This window comes from Oncorhynchus masou, chromosome 16, assembly GCF_036934945.1.
Source record: "Oncorhynchus masou masou isolate Uvic2021 chromosome 16, UVic_Omas_1.1, whole genome shotgun sequence".
Taxonomy (NCBI): domain Eukaryota; kingdom Metazoa; phylum Chordata; class Actinopteri; order Salmoniformes; family Salmonidae; genus Oncorhynchus; species Oncorhynchus masou.
This window is the reverse complement of record NC_088227.1, coordinates 12,080,488-12,098,687: the sequence shown is the minus strand read 5'-3', so window position 1 is coordinate 12,098,687 and position 18,200 is coordinate 12,080,488. Positions and strand designations below refer to the sequence as shown.

The 18,200-nt window shown below is 42.1% G+C and overlaps 1 protein-coding gene across 2 annotated transcripts in view; it reads right to left on the bottom strand.

Annotated features, from left to right (window-relative positions):
- Nucleotides 1–18,200, bottom strand: part of LOC135557476 (acyl-CoA:lysophosphatidylglycerol acyltransferase 1-like) — an 82,740-nt gene that overhangs the window by 42,298 nt on the left and 22,242 nt on the right. For both annotated transcript variants that reach the window (XM_064990747.1, XM_064990748.1), the window contains one exon: nucleotides 3,625–3,743. In XM_064990747.1, coding sequence (XP_064846819.1) covers nucleotides 3,625–3,743 — 119 coding nt within the window. The remainder of the gene's footprint in view (nucleotides 1–3,624; nucleotides 3,744–18,200) is intronic.

Below are 18,200 nucleotides of genomic sequence, written 5' to 3'. Positions count from 1 at the left end.
CAGTTGTGCAACGGGGCCTCCCACTCCTCTTTCTATTCTGGTTAGTGCCAGTTTGCACTGTTCTGTGAAGGGAGTAGTACACAGCGTTGTACGAGATCTTCAGTTTCTTGGCAATTTCTCGCATGGAATAGCCTTCATTTCTCAGAACAAGAATAGACTGACAAGTTTCAGAAGAAAATGCTTTGTTTCTGGACATTTTGTGCCTGTAATCAAACCCACAAATGCTGATGCTCCAGATACTCAACTAGTCTAAAGGCGGCCAGTTGTATTGCTATTTTAATCAGTACTACAGTTTATAGCTGTGCTAACAAATGCAAAGGTTTTCTAATGATCAATTGTCCTTTTAAAATTATAAACTTGGATTAACTAAGACAACGTGCCACTGGAACACAGGAATGATGGTTGCTGATAATGAGCCTCTGGTTTTTAATGGAATATCTACATAGGCGTACAGCCGTTTCCTTACAATAGTCATTTACAACAATAACAATGTCGACACTGTATTTCTGATCAATTCGACGTTATTTTAATGAACTTTGTGTGCATTTCTTTAAAAAAAACATTCCTAAGTGACCCACATTTTTGGAACGGTAGTGTACATTCTTACCCCTATTACTAGCTTGTTCAACCTCTTTCGTATCATCTGAGATCCCCAAAGATTGGAAAGATGCCGCGGTCATTCCCCTTCTTCAAAGAGGGAGACACTAGACCCAAACTGTTACAGACCTATGTCTATCCTACCCTGCCTTCCAAGGTCTTCGAAAGCCAAGTTAAACAGATCTCAGACCATTTCGAATTCCACCGTACCTTCTCCGCTATGCGATCTGGTTTCCGAACTGGTCAAGGGTGCACCTCAGCTACACTCAAGGTCCTACCGCTATCATAACCGCCATCGATAAAAGACAATACTGTGCAGCCGTATTCATCGACCTGGCCAAGGCTTTCGACTCGGTCAATCAGCACATTCTTAAATCGGCAGCCTCAACAGCCTTGGTTTTTCAAATGACTGCCTCGCCTGGTTCACCAACTACTTCTCAGACAGAGTTCAGTGTGTCAGATCGGAGGGCCTGTTGTCCGGACCTCTGGCAGTCTATGGGGGTGCCACAGGGTTCAATTCTCGGGTGACTCTTTTCTCTGTGTTCATCAATAGTGTCGCTCTTGCTGCTGGTAATTCTCTGATCCACCTCTACACAGAAGACACCATTCTGTATACCTCTGGCCCTTCTTTGGACACTGTGTTAACAAACCTCCAGACGAGCTTCAATGCCATACAACTCTCCTTCCATGGCCTCCAACTGCTCTTAAATGCAAGTAAAACTAAATGCATGCTCATCAACCGATCGCCTCCCGCACCTGCCCGCCCGTCCAGCATTACTCCTCTGGACGGTTCTGACTTAGAATATGTGGACAACTACAAATACCTAGGTGTCTGGTTAGACTGTAAAATCTTCTTCGAGACTCACATTAAGCATCTCCAATCCAAAATTAAATCTAGAATCGCCAAACCCAATGGCTCCAGGTCACCTATAAGTCTTTGCTAGGTAAAGCCTCGCCTTATCTCAGCTCACTGGTCACCATTGCAGTACCCACCTGTAGCACGCGCTCCAGCAGGTATCTCTCACTGGTCACCCCCAAAGCCAACCTCTCTTTTGGCTGCCTTTCCTTCCAGTTCTCTGCTGTCAATGATTAGAACTACCTGCAAAAATCACTGAAGCTGGAGACGCATATCTCCCCCACTTTAAGCATCAGCTGTCACAGAGCAGCTTACAGATCATTGGACCTGTACATATTCCATCTGTAATTAGCCCACCCAACTACCTCATCCCCATTTCTATTTATTTATTTTGCTTCTTTGCACCCCAGTATCTCTACTTGCACATCTATCACTCCAGTGTTTAATTGCTAAATTGTCATTATTTCGCCACTATGGCCTATTCATTGCCTTACCTCAATCTTACTTCATTTGCACACACTGTATATAGACTTTTCTATTGTGTTATTGACTGTACGTTTGTTTACTCCATGTGTAACTCTGTGTTGTTTGTGTCACACTGCTTTTCTTTATCATGGCCAGGTCGCAGTTGTAAATGAGAACTTGTTCTCAACTGGCCTACCTGGTTAAATAAACATTAATCTTAAAAAAATATATATTTTCCTTTATTACTTTCTAACCCTACCCACCCTTCCCCTAATTAGAGTAAACTAGTAAACAACAACGCTTAGGGCTTCTACTTCCACCATATACATTTAACGGGCACAGTCTATTTCACCAAAGTTCTGAACCTATATACTCTTTACGGACACAGTATGTTTTACATTAGTTATCTTGTTGTTATTAGTTGGTGGTATTCCCAACCTTCAGCTCCATTCAACCCTCCCCCATCTCTTAACACCATCCATATTTGATTTCTATTTGCCATATATTTTTCAACTCCGCTGTGATGTTTCACAAAAGTTCTAAACCTTTCTATTCTCATAATTTCTACAGATTGTAAATTAAAAATAATTATTTTTGTGAAAAGTATTATTATATTATTGATTGACTGACTTTTCAGATCACCCAGTAGAGCTATCTGCAGAGTTTGCTCCAGGTAAATGTTGCAATTCTTCAGCCATTCCTGGACCTGACCAAAAACAAGCTACATATGGACAGTACCAAAATAAATTATCTAATGATTCTGTCTCTTCGCAGCAAAATCTGCAGAGCTGGAATGGGACAGACAGACACACCATTCTATTGGTTGCAAGAATTTTGTATAAATAGTTTAAGTTTTGAATCCAGCGTCGATTTGCGTAAGAGTTCCTAAACCATGTGCCACGAAATCGGCACGTCGAAAATCTCTTCCCCAACTATTTTGCCATCTATATGGCACAGCTGTCATTTTTTTGGTCCTGAAATGTAACTGGAACACTTTTTTAGTTATCACAATTTTCTTTAACCAACGGTTTTAAAATGCAGGACCGACAGACAAGTTCTCTACTTTTTCCCCTTTCCAATTTCCTCTTCCTGTTTTGCGGTAATGCTGCAATTAGTGGGTTGTAATTTTGGGAAGAGCAGACATTTCCATTTATTTTTGTTAGCTGCATGTGTGACATAACTCCACCAGTCCTATTTATGATATCATTTATAAAAGATTACACATTTAAAAAAAAAAAGTATGTATGTATGTTTTTATCTATTAGTATTTTTGAGTTTAACCACTATTTGTTGTATTATTTGCTCTGGTTTATTTTCTGGTGGATAAAATTGTTTTAAAAATAGCAACATTTGGGAGATTATAATAATAATAAGACATTGATGGAAGCTACACACTAAAAAACAAAAATTTGTTTAAAGAAATAGGCCTACCTCTTAAATTTAATTTGTTCCTCCCTGAATTCACTTGAATTGATTTGTAGTCTAGGACAGGGGTTTTCAAACCTCTCCTCGGGGACCCCTAGCCATGTATTTGAACTATTTTAGAGCTAGAACGCCTGATTGAATATAATTATCAAATAATCATCAAGCCCTTGATAAGGTCAAATCAGTGAGCTTAGTTCAGGGCTACAATAAATTGGAGAAGATGTTTAAAAAAAAACACTGTTCTAGGAGGCTACATTGCCAACTTTGGAGGAGTCTCTTACCGTGCCCTTGTCCTGCAAGCACATCATGAGGGTGCACACGTCCCCTGTGGCTTGGTGGTTGACGATGACCATGGCTTCCTCTTCAGAAAGGGGCCTTACGTCGTCACCCCATTCCATCACTGGACAAGACAACACAAGTGGAGTTAGTGGACACATCCTATGCCATTTTAGCAGACGCTTTAGTACAAAGAGACTTAGTCATGCATGCATGCAGTTTTACATATAGGTGGCCCCAGGAATCGAACCCACAATCCTGGGCTTGCAATCGCCATGCGCCATCAACTGAGCCATTCAAGACCACAGTGATTGTGCACTAATTATCTCAAAATCCCTAGCTAGGCCATCATATTAAAATCCATTTTTATTGGTCACAGACATATTTAGTAGATGTTATTGAGGGTGTAGCAAAATGCTTGTCCCTAGCTCCAACAGGGCAGTAATATCTAACAATTCACAACAATGCACTCAAATCTAAAAGTAAAATAATGGAATTAAGAAATATATACATATTAGATTGAGCAATGTCAGAGTGGCATCGACTAAAATACAGTAGAATAGAATACTGTATATATATATATATATTCTGCTGTATTTTAGCCGATCCCACTCCGACATTGCTCGATCTTATATATATATATAAATATATGAGATAAGTAAAACAGTATGTATGTAAACATTATTAAAGTGGCCAAAAACATGATTAAAAATCAACTTCTAATGGCAAATTACAACTTGTAGGCCTATATTTTGGAACAAGTTAGATCAGAATTGTTTTCTCAAGGTGGGAAAAGTTCTCATGAAAGTGGACTATGTGTATTTTCATGATCCGAAAATAGCTATTCCTTGATAAACAAAGCCACAGGGTGCCTGAGAGGGCGATAACCCCTCTATGTTGTGCTCTCACGAGAGATAACTCACAACCAAAACACAAGATAAGAAAGCAACTGGACCCTAAAAAGGACTCAACATATTCTATACTGGTCTTGAAGAGAAAGTGTCGCCTTAAAATAAGCCGTTAAGCCACATGCCTTAAAACACCATCAAAATGGACATGGGCTAGTCTCTAGCATCTCAGCTCATTAAAGCAGATCTCTTGGGCTCCATTCTTCTGGCTGATTTACATTGGCACCCCCTATTCAATAGATGCCAAACGAACTCCTTCAGTAACTGTGCCGCCCGTAGCGACCTATTGACACCAAACACAGGAGTCGCCACAAAGGAAAAAACTAACTTTGTGCCAACATGGGGGGACGACAAAAACAACGGACCTATCACATAACAAATGGACAATCTTCTTTTGTAATTTAACTCACTTGGACGACAGTGCGTATTTAACAGTAGAGCTACCCCACTGGAGCCCTGGAGAGACTGTTGGGTTTCACTATAGAGCTAAAGCCAGAGTTGGACAAATGAAAGGAAGATTGTAAGTGGAATCCCCATGGTTCTGGGAGAGTCTTGCTGACTCATTCCACATTTCCACTGAGGATTTACCCAAGTGTTCTACCCAAAAGGCTCAGGCTTTTCAATTTCCATCTCCGCGGGGCAGCACCCATGTCTCACTTGGCCATGGATCCAGCAGACCTCAAAAAGTTCTAGCTGGGCTGTACTCACCACCCTCTGTAGCACCTTACAATCAGGTGCCTTGCAGATGCCGTACCAAGCGGTGATGGAGCCACTCAAGATGCTATCAATGGTGCAGCTGTAAAACTTGTTGCAGCTGTAGATCTTGCTGTACCAAGCGGTGATGCAGCCAGTCAAGATGCTCTCAATGGTGCAGCTGTAGAACTGTCAATAGTGCACTACGGGTCCCTTTTAGGGTCCAGTTGCTTTCCTATCTTGTGTCATGGTTGTGAGTTCTCTCTCGTGAGAGCAAAACATAGAGGGGTTATTGCCCTCTCAGGCACGCTGTGGCTTTGTTTAACAAGAAAAATACATTTTTTGGATCATGTGTGTGTGTGTTTTGGGGTGTAATTAAGTGTGAGTGTGTGGGTAGAGTCCAGTGTGTGTGCCTAGTAAGGTGCAGGAGAGTTGGTGCAAAAAAAAGAGTCAATGCAGATAGACCGGGTAGCCATTTGATTAACTATTTATCAGTTTTGTTCAGCCATCCAAGACCTCTACACAAGGCAGTCTCAGAGGAAGGCCAAAATAATTGTCAAAGACTCCAGCCACCCAAGCCATCGACTGTCACTCCCTGCCATCCAGGACCTCTATACCAGTCGGTGTCAGAGGAAGGTAAAAAAAATTGTCAAAGACTCCAGCCACCCAAGCGATAGACTGTTTTCTTTGCTACCGCACAGCAAACAGTACCAGCGAACTAAGTCTGGAACCAACAGGACCCTGAACCGCTTAGCTACCCAAATAGCTACCCGGACTATCTGCATTGACCCTTTTTTGCACTAACTCTCCTGCACTGACTATGCAGACACACTGGACTCTACCCACACACTCACTAAAAGCCCAACACACACTACATACGCCCACACACACACTGCAAACTGCTGCTACTGTCTTCCTTGGGATACAGGCTAGTCTGGGTGGGCATTTGATTAACTGTTCAGCAGTCTCATGGCTTGGGGTAGAAGCTGTTGAAGAGCCTTTTGGTCCTTGACATGGCGCTCCGGTACTGCTTGCCGTGCGGTAGCAGAGAGAACAGTCTATGACTTGGGTGACTGGAGTATGGACAATTTTTTTGTACATTTCTCTGACGCCGCCTATTATATAGGTCCTGGATGACAGCAAGCTTGGCCCCAGTGATGTACTGGGCCGTTCGCACTACCCCCTGTAGCACCTTATGGTCAGATGCCGATCAGTTGCCATACCAGGCGGTGATGCAACCGACGGTTCAGCTGTATAACTTTGAGAAATGGGGAGCCATTCCAAAACTTTTCAGTCTCCTGAGGGGAAAAGGTTTTGTCAGGCCCTCTTCATGTCTGTCTTGGTGTGTTTGGACCAGGGGTGGGCAATTCCAGTCCACAAGGGCCTGGTTTTGCATTTGGAAGGTTATTTCCAGTCACAACTTGTAGACTTGTTTACGTGCTGCTGTGCAGTTTGTTGCTAACCTTACTTTGCTACCTGCCAACTTTACTTTTTTTACTTTTTAATTACCGTTTATATTTTTTCTCCCCTTGCTCGACTTTTTTCATTCCATTTTTTTCACCCCAGACGCTTTATCTGGACGTGGTTCGTCAGGAATTCCACCAGCCGAAGCTAAGTAGTAACATTAACACGATGCCTTCTAATTGCCGTTGCTGTACTATAATATTCAGGACAAGGATCACCTTATGGCGAGGATAGCTGTGCTGCAAGCCCAGCTTTAGATGCAATCGTTAGGCAAGGGTAATTTCAGTGTAGGAAAGGATGAAACAGCATCTGTGCAACCAGTAAGTACAGATAGTAGTATAAATCCCCTCGCACGGTCCCCGCAGCCAGACAATTTTCTCAAGGCTTCTGGAAAGGAAATGCTGAAGGAATGCTCATTCAGCCAACAGAAACTTTCAACCGGTTCTCCCTATTAAGCAGCGGCTCGGAGTCAGAGGCCGAGCCTTCTCTGGTCTCTTCTCCTCCCGTTACAAGGTCTGAGAAGCCGAAGTCTCCCACCATTAGCTCTGACAAATTGAAAAACCTAGTCATTGGCAACTCCATTACTCGCAGTATTAGACTTAAAATGAATAATCCAGCGATCATACACTGTTTACCAGGGGGCAGGGCTACCGACGTTAAGGCTAATCTGAAGATGGTGCTGGCTAAAGCTAAAACTGGCGAGTGTAGAGGGTATAGGTATATTGTTATCCACGTCGGCACCAAAAATGTTCGGATGAAACATTCAGAGGTCACCAAGCGCAACAGAGCTTTAGCGTGTAAATCATCTAGAAAGATGTGTCGGCATCGAGTAATTGTCTCCGGCCCCCTCCCAATTCGGGGGAGTGATGAGCTCTACAGCAGTCTCACAACTCAATCACTGGTTGAAAACTGTTTTCTGCCCCTCCCAAAATATATAATTTGTAGATAATTGGCCCTCTTTCTGGGACTTATCCACAAACAGGACCAAACCTGGCCTGTTAAGATGGAACGGGACTCCATCCTATCTGGAGGGGGGCTCTCATCTTATCTACGAACATAGACAGGGCTCTAACTCCCCTAGCTCCACAATGAAATAGGGTGCAGGCCAGGCAGCAGGCTGTTAGCCAGCCAGCCTGACAGCTTAGTGGAGTCTGCCACTAGCACAGTCAGTGTACTCAGCTCAGCTATCCCCAATGAGACAGCGTCTGTGCCTCGACCTAGGTTGGGCAAAACTAAACATGGCGGTGTTCGCCTTAGCAATCTCACTGGAATAAAGACCTCCTCCATTCCTGCCATTATTGAAAGAGATTGTGATACCTCATCTCAAAATACGGCTCCCTAATGTTATAGATCCCTCACTTCCAAGGCAGTTATAGTCAATGAACTAATCACTGATCATAATCTCTATATGATTGGCCTGACAAACATGTCTCAAGCCTGATGAATTTACTGTGTTAAATGGAAGCCTCACCTAATCCTGGACTATCGGACCACCATTTTATTACATTTGCAATCACAACAAATAATCTGCTCAGACCCCAACCAAGGAACATCAAAAGTCGTGCTATAAATTCTCAGACAACCCAAAGATTCCTAGATGCACTTCCAGACTCCCTCTGCCTACCCAAGGACGTCAGAGGACAAAAATCAGTTAACCACCTGAGGTACTCAATTTAACCTTGCGCAATGCAGTCACACCCCTAAAAACAAAAACATTTGTCATAAGAAACTAGCTCCCTGGTATACAGAAAATACCCAAGCTCTGAAGCAAGCTTCCAGAAAATTGAAACGGAAATGGCGCTACACCTAACTGGAATTCTTCCAACTAGCTTGGAAAGACAGTACAGTGCAGTGCAGGATCGAAGATCCCTCACTGCTGATTCCTCACCACTGCTCGAGCATCCTATTTAATAGAGGAAAATAACAAAACAAAATGTATTTTTGATACTGTCGCAAAGCTAACTAAAAAGCAGCATTCCCCATTGTCCTCGTGCTCCTAGCCCTTAGTGCTGCTTGTGATACCATCATTCACCACGTTCTTTTGGAGAGATTGGAAACAGAAATTGGTCTACACGGACAAGTTCTGGCCTGGTTTAGATCTTATCTGTCAGAAAGATATCAGTTTGTCTCTGTGGATGGTTTGTCCTCTGACAAATCAACTGTAAATGTAGGTGTTCCTCAAGGCTCCATTTTAGGACCACTATTGTTTTCACTATATGTTTTACCTCTTGGTGATGTCATTTGAAAACATAATGTTAACTTTCACTGCTATGCGGATGACACATAGCTCTGTACATTTCGATGAAACATGGTGAAGCCCCAAAATTGCCCTCCCTGGATGCCTGTGTTTCAGACACAAGGAAGTGGATGGCGGCAAATGTTCTACTTTTAAACTCGGACAAAACAGAGATGCTTGTTCTAGGTCCCAAGAAACAGAGATCTTCTGTTTAATCTGACAGTTAATCTTGATGGTTGTACACTTGTCTCAAATAAAACTGTGAAGGACCTCGGCGTTACTCTGGACCCTGATCTCGCATTTGACAAACTGTTTCAAGGACAGCTTTTTTCCATCTACGTAACATTGCAAAAAGAACATTTGTCCAAAAAGTATGCAGAAAAATATATCCATGCTTTTGTCACTTCTAAGTAAGACTACTGCAATGCTCTACTTTCCGGCTACCCGGATAAAGCACTAAATAAACTTTATTTAGTGCTATACACGGCTGCTAGAATCTTGACTAGAACCAACATTTATCATCATTACTCCAGTGCTAGCCTCTCTACACTGGCTTCCTGTTAACCTCTCTGGGATATGTGGGACGCTAGCGTCCCACCTGGCCAAAAGCCAGGGAAAATGCAGAGTGCCAAACTCAAATAAATTACTATAAAAATCTAACTTTCATTAAATCATACATGCAAGATAGCAAATGAAAGCTACACTTGTTGTGAATCCAGCCAACATGTCAGATTTCAAAAAGGCTTTGAAGCAAAAGCAAACAATGCTATTATCTGAAGAGAGAAAAGCATATTTCAACCCTGCAGGCGCAACACAAAACGTAGAAATAAAAATATAATTCATGCCTTACTTTTGACGAGCTTCTTTTGTTGGCACTCCAAAATGTCCCATAAACATCACAGATGGTCCTTTTGTTCCATTAATTCCGTCGATATCCAAAATGTCCATTTATTTGGCGCGTTTGATCCAGAAAAACACCGGTTCCAACTTTCGCAATGTGACTACAAAATATTTTAAAAGTAAACTACTTTTGTAATACAATGTTAGGTATTTGTATACGTAAATAATCGATAACATTGAAGACGGGATGATCTGTGTTCAATACTGGAGGAAAAACTGTAGCATGCTTTCTGGACACTCGCCTTTATCTAACAGTACACTTCAAGTTACCCTCATTCAAGATGGCCGTACTTCATTCAGTATTGAGTAGTTTGGATGAAAAGGTGCCCATTGTAAACGGCCAGCTCCTGAGTCTCAGTTGCTAATATATGCATATTATTAGTAGTATTGGATAGAAAACTCTAAAGTTTCCAAAACTGTCAAAATATTGTCTGTGAGTATAACAGAACTGACATTGCAGGCGAAACCCTGAGGAAAATCAAAACAGGAAGTGGCTTCTATTTTGAAAACTCCATGTTCCATAGCCTCCCTTTGCTGGACTTAAAGAGATATGAACCAGATTCCTTTTCCTATCGTGTCCTCAAGGTGTCAGTCTTCAGACATAGTTTCAGGCTTTTATTTTGAAAAATGAGCCAGAACGATAACATCGCGTCAAGTGGTCACATGAGTTTTGCCCACGCAACAGAATTTGGACAGCCATCGTTTTCCCCTCTCCTACTGTGAAAGACATTTGCGGTTGATATATTATCGATTATATATTTTAAAAACAACCCGAGGATTGATTATAAAAAACATTTTACATGTTTCTGTGGACATTATGGAAACTATTTTGAATTTGTCTGCGTTGTCGTGATGCATACTCTGAATGCTCGGCTATGAAAAGACAACTGACATTTACTCCTGAGGTGCTGACCTGTTGCACCCTCAACAAACACTGATTATTATTATTTGACCCTGCTGGTCATCTAAGAATATTTGAACATTTTGGCCATGTTCTGTTATAATCTCCACCCGGCACAGCCAGAAGTGAACTGGCCACCCCTCATAGCCTGGTTCCTCTCTACATTTTTCCTAGCCACCATGCTTCTACACCTGCATTGCTTGCTGTTTGGGGTTTTAGGCTGGGTTTCTGTGCAGCACTTTGAGATATCAGCTGATGTACGAAGGGCTATATAAATACATTTGATTGATTGGTGTCACAGTTTGTCTCAGCCCCGGCTAACACACCGGACTCCAATAATCACCTAATCATGATCTTCAGTTTGGAATTCAATTTGATTAAATCAGCTGTGTTTGCTAGGGATGGAGAAAAAAAGGGTGACACCAATCAGGCCCTCGAGGACTTGAGTTGCCCACCCCTGGTTTGGACCATGATAGTTCGTTGGTGATGTAGACAAGCTCTCGACCCGCTCCACTACAGCCCTGTCAATGTTAAATGGGGGCCTTTTCGGCCCGCATTTTCTTGTAGTCCATGATCAGCTCCTTTGTCTTGCTCACATTGAGAGGTTGTTGTCCTGGCACCACACTGTTGTCCTGGCAACAGATTGCGTCATCTTGTGGATCTGTTGGGTATGTGAATTAGAGTGGGCCTAGGGTAACCGGGATGATACTATTGATGTGAACCATGACCAGACTTTCAAAGCACTTCATGGCTATCGACATGAGTGCTACGGGGCAGTAATAATTTGCCAGGTTACCTTCGCTTCCTTGGACACAGGGATTAAGGTGGTCTATTTGAAACATATAGGTATTACAGACTCGGTCAGGGAGCGGTTGAAAATGTCAGTGAGGACACTTGCCAGTTGGTCCGCGCATGCCTTGAGTACACCTCCTGGTAATCCATCTGGCCCCATGGCTTTGTGAATGTTGACCTGTTTAAAGGTCTTGCTCACATCGGCTACCGAGAGGATAAATCACACAGTCATCCAGAACAGTTGGTGCTCTTGTGCATGCTTCTGTGTTGCTTGCCTCGAAGTGAGCATAAAAGGCATTTAGCTTATCTGGTAGGCTCACGGCTGGGATTCCCTTTGAATAATAAGTAATAGATTTCAAGCCTTGCAACATCCGACAAGCATCAGAGGCTGTGTAGTAGGATTCAATCTTAATCCTGTATTGACGCTTTGCCTGAGGTCATAGCAGGATTTCTTATAAGAGTCCGGATTAGTGTCCTGCTCCTTGAAAGTGGCAGCTTTAGCCTAGTGGGGCAGCAGGTAGCCTAGTGGCTTGATCATTGGGCTAGTAACCGAAAAGGTGGCTGGATCGAATCCCTGAGCTGACAAGGTAAAAATCTGTCAGTCTGCCCCTGAACAAGGCAGTTAACCCACTGTTTCCCGGTAGGCTGTCATCATAAATAAGAAATTTGTTCTTAACTGATTTGCCTTGTTAAATAATGGTTAAAAAAGTGTATTTTTATTTTTAAATAGCCTTTAGCTTGATGCGGATGTTGCCTGTAATCCATGGCTTCTGGTTGGGATATGTACGTACGGTCACTGTGGGGATGACATCGTCAGCTGGCATTTACATAACAATGGCTAACTTAACTCCTCACAAAGCAACAGTTTTGAATGATGCAGAGGTAATTGATGTTGCTCTCCACAAGTCTTATGCATCACACTCCTGATGGCAACAATAACACCGGAGCTTACATTAACCTCTTGAAACTCCCCATCCCGGATCCGGGATTGTGACTAAGCCTCAGGCTCATTAGCATAACGCAACGTTAACGATTTCTGAAAATCGCAAATAAAATTAAAATAATGCGTTTGCTCTCAAGCTTAGCCTTTTCTTAACAACACTGTCATCTCAGATTTTCAAAATATGCTTTTGAACCATAGAAATTGACTAATTTGTGTAAGAGTATGCAAAGCTAGCATAGCATTTTGTGTAGCATGTAGCACGCAACATTTTCACAAAAGCCAGATAACCAAATAAATAAAATCATTTACCTTTGAAGAGCTTCTGATGTTTTCAATGAGGAGACTCCCAGCCACATACCAAATGCGCAGTGTTTCCTGAAAGCGTCTGTGTGTAGGAGAAATCGTTCCGTTTTCTACATTGCGCCTGGCTACCGAAACGAACCGAAAATGCAGTCACCTACAACGTGAAACTTTTTCCGGATTAACTACATAATATCGACCGAAACATGGCAAACGTTGTTTGGAATCAATCCTCAAGGTGTTTTTTCACATATCTCTTCATTGACATGCAGTTCTTGGAAGCTTGCTTCTCTCTCTGTGCCCCATGGAAAAATACTGGCAGGTGACTTTTGCGCACCAATTTCGGCGCAGGACACCGGGCGGACACGTGGTAAATGTGGTCTCTTATGGTCAATCTTCCAACGATCTGCCTACAAATACGTCACAATGCTGCAGACACCTTGGGGAAACGACAGAAAGGGCAGACTCATTCCTCTTGCGTTCACAGCCATATAAGGAGATCATGAAAGACAGAGCCTCAAAAATCCTTGTCATTTCCTGGATGCCAAGTCATCTTGGTTTTGCCTGAAGCTCACGTTAAAGGGCACGCACAGAGAAGATATTTGTATTTCTGGACACGTCAGAGTGTTTTCTTTCGAACAGTAGCAATTATATGCATAGTCGAGCATCTTTTTGTGACAAAATATCTTGTTTAAAACGGGAACGTTTTTCTTCCAAAAATGAAATAGCGCCACCATAAGTGTAAGAGGTTAACACAAAACACTGGTGACACCCTGGTGTTTGGGTAAGTCTCAATCAATGTTCCCTCTAAGCTGGTGCGCTGTAGCCCTGAGACTGCCTCGCAGAGCGCAGAAGAAATATCAGCCCACAAAGAGAAGCACGAGCCTAAACTTCATTCAAGTTCTAGAATTTTCCCTGTTAATACTATCAAGGTTTCCCTTTACTGTAGCAATTGTGAAATCAACATATTTGCCACATTCATGAAACATACTGAAACAAAAAATAATGCAATAGATATTTTTGTGGGCAGAACGCATAGTAGTAAGATTCTATTTACACGACTCAGCACATATTCTACACAGACCATTCGGCATAACCAATCAGAGCTGCAGTCGGCCTATATGCAAATAGACCATTGCCATATATGGATCTGTACCATTTACTTTGAACTGGACTGTGTTTACAGCTGTGGTCATGAGTAGATGCTCGTTTTGAGATCAAAGCAAGAGCTGCATGTAGCCACATGTGCACATTTTGTTAATTTCATTTGCTAGTTAGTGAGTTATTTGCCCAGATATAGATAACTTGTAATCAGCAATAGGGGAGTGATTGTTTCCTACAAGAGCACAAAACATGTACATTTCTAGACATCTTTGAAAAGCGAGTCAGATAACCTTTTTTTTGTTTAAAAGGGGCGGTGTTGTATGAATAAGCTAAGTAGAGGGTAGCATCATTTGTCTGATTATCTGTATTAATAGTATGGAATTAACAGTGCATTTTATTTTGAAAAGTGGTTTCTTGCATCAAACAACATTTAAAGTCACCTCATTAAAACAGGTTAATTAATGTCAAGCCTTGCAAGTCTCATGGAATGTAGGCCTACATTGAACACCACACATTGATCGCTACTGTAGGCTGAATGATGGTAGGCCACTCTGGTAAGCCTACATTATGATCAAATAGCCACAGTACCCTACTTGGTCACTGTTAAAACTAGTGATGCACTGATGACATTTTTGCCTGATACCGATATGAAATTTTCATTGACAAAAAATACCAATAACCGATATTTAACATTTTTGCGGCCTTTAAAGCATTCTAATACAGTTAAATAGTTAACACACACACACACACACGGACGCACCGGTCTAAGGCACTGCATCTCAGTGCAAGAGTCGTAACAACAGTCCCTGGTTCAAATCCAGGCTGTAGATCCATAGGGTGGCGCACAATTGGCCCAGCGTCAACCGGACCGTCATTGTAAATAAGATTTTGTTTTAACTGACTTGCCTAGTTAAATAAAGGTTACACACACGCACACAAAAAGTTACTTTGTTGGCATTTACGTATGTCCCCATTACCAGTAAAACATAATCAAAACCTAGTGGACTTTGCGGTTATCCTTCAAAAAAAGTATGGCATAATTATACTATTTGTATTCATTTGCATCACTGTCAATGACATACTTTTATGCCTAATCCTTATTGTGGCTAGCTTCACAACACATAACCCGGTCAGGTCTGCTTATAAAGTTAGCTTTGGGCAAAAGGGTTAAGTAGCTGGCTTTTCTTGAACTGAAGTTCAATTTCATTAGGCGAAAAACAAATGGCAACCTAGCTAATACTAACTCACAAGGATTCCTAAATCATTGCTAAGAATGAAAATGACTGCAGTTTCTACTGGTCATTGTTATCAGGATGGTTGTATTGGTGCTAGCTAGGTACCAAGCTAAAGCAAGCTACCCCAAAAGTTGCAGTCGAACAAATTATGCTTTATTACCAACGTGTTATTTTAATGACAAAGTTCGTGTCCGGGGTTTGCTTGTTTGCAGACTTTTTGTACAGCTTTGACAGTGCTGCTGTATCTTTTTGACATGCTAAGACCCAAACGGCGTTCCATAGTATGCATGTCGCGAAGCTAATAGCAGTGACGCTATTACTGTGTAACTCTGGTAGAGCAACATCTGAAAAATAGCGCACTTGGTTGTGTGCACCTGTGCTTGACCAGTCGGCAGAACCCAACATCACCCACGACAGAGAACGGTTGATTGTCAAGGGCAATGAATTCCATTATCTTGGGTTTAATGGATTTCGCCTTTTCAGTTTAAATTTTCTTACTCTTTCAAATAACTTGACTGCTCGATCCACACAGCAGACACTGTGTGCTAGGTTAGGAATGCTGTGTTGCATGTATAGAGCAAAACTTTAGGTGGCGTCATTACGTCATTTACCTATGTTATATTAGGTATGCACGGTAGCTTTGACATCGTTTTTTAACATCTGCGTTAAACTAGACAGACATCGGCCGATACCGATACCTCAGTGTTCACAGTAAAAACGCATGTTTTACAATGTCAAGTTTGCGATCAGCAGACCTGAAATTTGCTCAGTTAGAGGGAACATTGGCCTCAATGGAGACGCACCATAATGGGCCTGATGCTAATGCTAGCAGGCTCAGCGGTGTCTAGTGAGCATTTCCTGTCGAGGTTAGGCTGGTGGAAAGTGCGGAGTTAGAGTTTAATTTTCAAAGGATTACTGGCAAAATGAGTACCAAGAAGTGGATTACGCTCCCGGGAATTGACGATGAAACAAAATGTGGTTTAGAAATGGCATGTATGCTAAAATTCAGGAGAAAAAATAAATAAACCATCACCAACGACCTATCATGGTCCAAACATACCAAGACAGTCGTGAAGAGGGCACGACAAAACCTCATCCCCCCCAGAAGACAGAAAAGATTTGTCATGGGTACCCAGAATCTCAAAAGGTTCTACAGCTGTACCACCGAGATCATCCTGACCGGTTGCATCACCGCCTGGTATGGCAACTGATCGTAAGGTGCTACAGGGGGTAGTGCGAACGGCCCAGTACATCACTGGGACCAAGCTTCCTGCCATCCAGGACCTATATAATAAGCAGTGTCAGAGAAAAGCCCATAAAATTGTCAGAGACTCCAGTCACCCAAATTATAGATTGTTTTCTCTGCTACTGCACGGCAAGCGGTAACGGAGCGCCAAGTCTAGGACCAAGACTGCTGAACAATTCATAAAAAAATAGCCACTGGACAATGTACATTAACATTGGATTTTATTTGATCTGACAATTAGCCAGCAAAGCTGAAACAGTGTGGGAATGCTTGGACACCCATAGAAAGAGAAAATTGTTTGGCTTGCTACTTCGTCAACCACGGTAGATTTTGGTTATAAAGTGCTTGGTTGAGACAAAGGCCTCTGTTCAACATGGCTTCTGTGGAGACGCTTCACTCCTCATATAGCATCTTAAGTAGAGGTCGACCGATTAATCGGAATGGCTGATTAATTAGGGACGATTTCAAGTTTTCATAACAATTGGAAATCTGTATTTTTGGACATTTAACTAGGCAAGTCAGTTAAGAACACATTATTTTCAATGACGGCCTAGAAACGGTGGGTTAACTGCCTCGTTCAGGGGCAGAGACAGATTTTCACCTTGTCAGCTCGGGGGATTCAATCTTGCAACCTTACAGTTAACTAGTCCAATGCGCTAACCACCTGATTACATTGCACTCCACGAGGGGACTGCCTGTTACGCGAATGCCTTAAGCCAAGGTAAGTGGCTAGCTAGCATTAAACTTCTTATAAAAAACAATCATAATCACAAGTTAACTACACATGGTTGATGATATTACTAGTTTATCTAGCGTGTCCTGCGTTGCATATAATCGATGTAGTGCATATCGTTGCTCCAATGTGTACCTAAACATGCACATCAATGCCTTTCCTAAAATCAATACACAGAAGTATATATTTTTAAACCTGCATATTTAGCTAAAAGAAATCCAGGTCAGCAGGCAACCAGGTAAAATTGTGTCACTTGTCTTGCGTTCATTGCACGCAGTCAGTGTATATGCAACAGTTTGGGCCGCCTAATTTGCCAGAATTCTACGTAATTATGACATAACATTGAAGGTTGTGCAATGTAAACAGGAATATTTAGACTAATGGATGCCACCCCTTAGATAAATTACGGAACGGATCCGTATTTCACTGAAAGAATAAACGTTTTGTTTTTGAGATGATAGTTTCCGGATTCGACCATATTAATGACCTAAAGGCTCGTATTTCTGTCTGTTATGTAATAAAAAAAACTAAGTCTATGATTTGATAGAGCAGTCTGACTGAGCGGTGGTAGGCAGCAGTAGGCTCCTAAGAATTCATTCAAACAGCACTTTAGTGCATTTTGCCAGGAGCTCTTCGCTGTGCGTCAAGCATTGTGCTGTTTATGACTTCAAGCCTATCAGTTCCCGAGATTAGGCTCGTGCAACCGATGTGAAATGGCTAGCTAGTTAGCGGGGTGCACGCTAATAGCGTTTCAAACATCACTCGCTCTGAGACTTGGAGTGGTTGTTCCCCTTGCTCTGCATGGGTAACGCTGCTTCGAGGGTGGCTGTTGTGTTCCTGGTTCGAGCCCAGGTAGGGGCGAGGAGAGAGACGGAAGCTATACTGTTCCACTGGCAATACTAAAGTGCCTATAAGAACATGCAATAGTCAACGGTTAATGAAATACAAATGGTATAGAGAGAAATAGTTCTATAATTTGTATAATAACTACAACCTAAAACTTCTTACCTGGGAATATTGAAGACTCATGTTAAAAGGAACCACCAGCTTTCATATGTTCTCATGTTCTGAGCAAGAAACTTAAACGTTAGCATAGCACATATTGCACTTTAACTTTCTTCTCCAA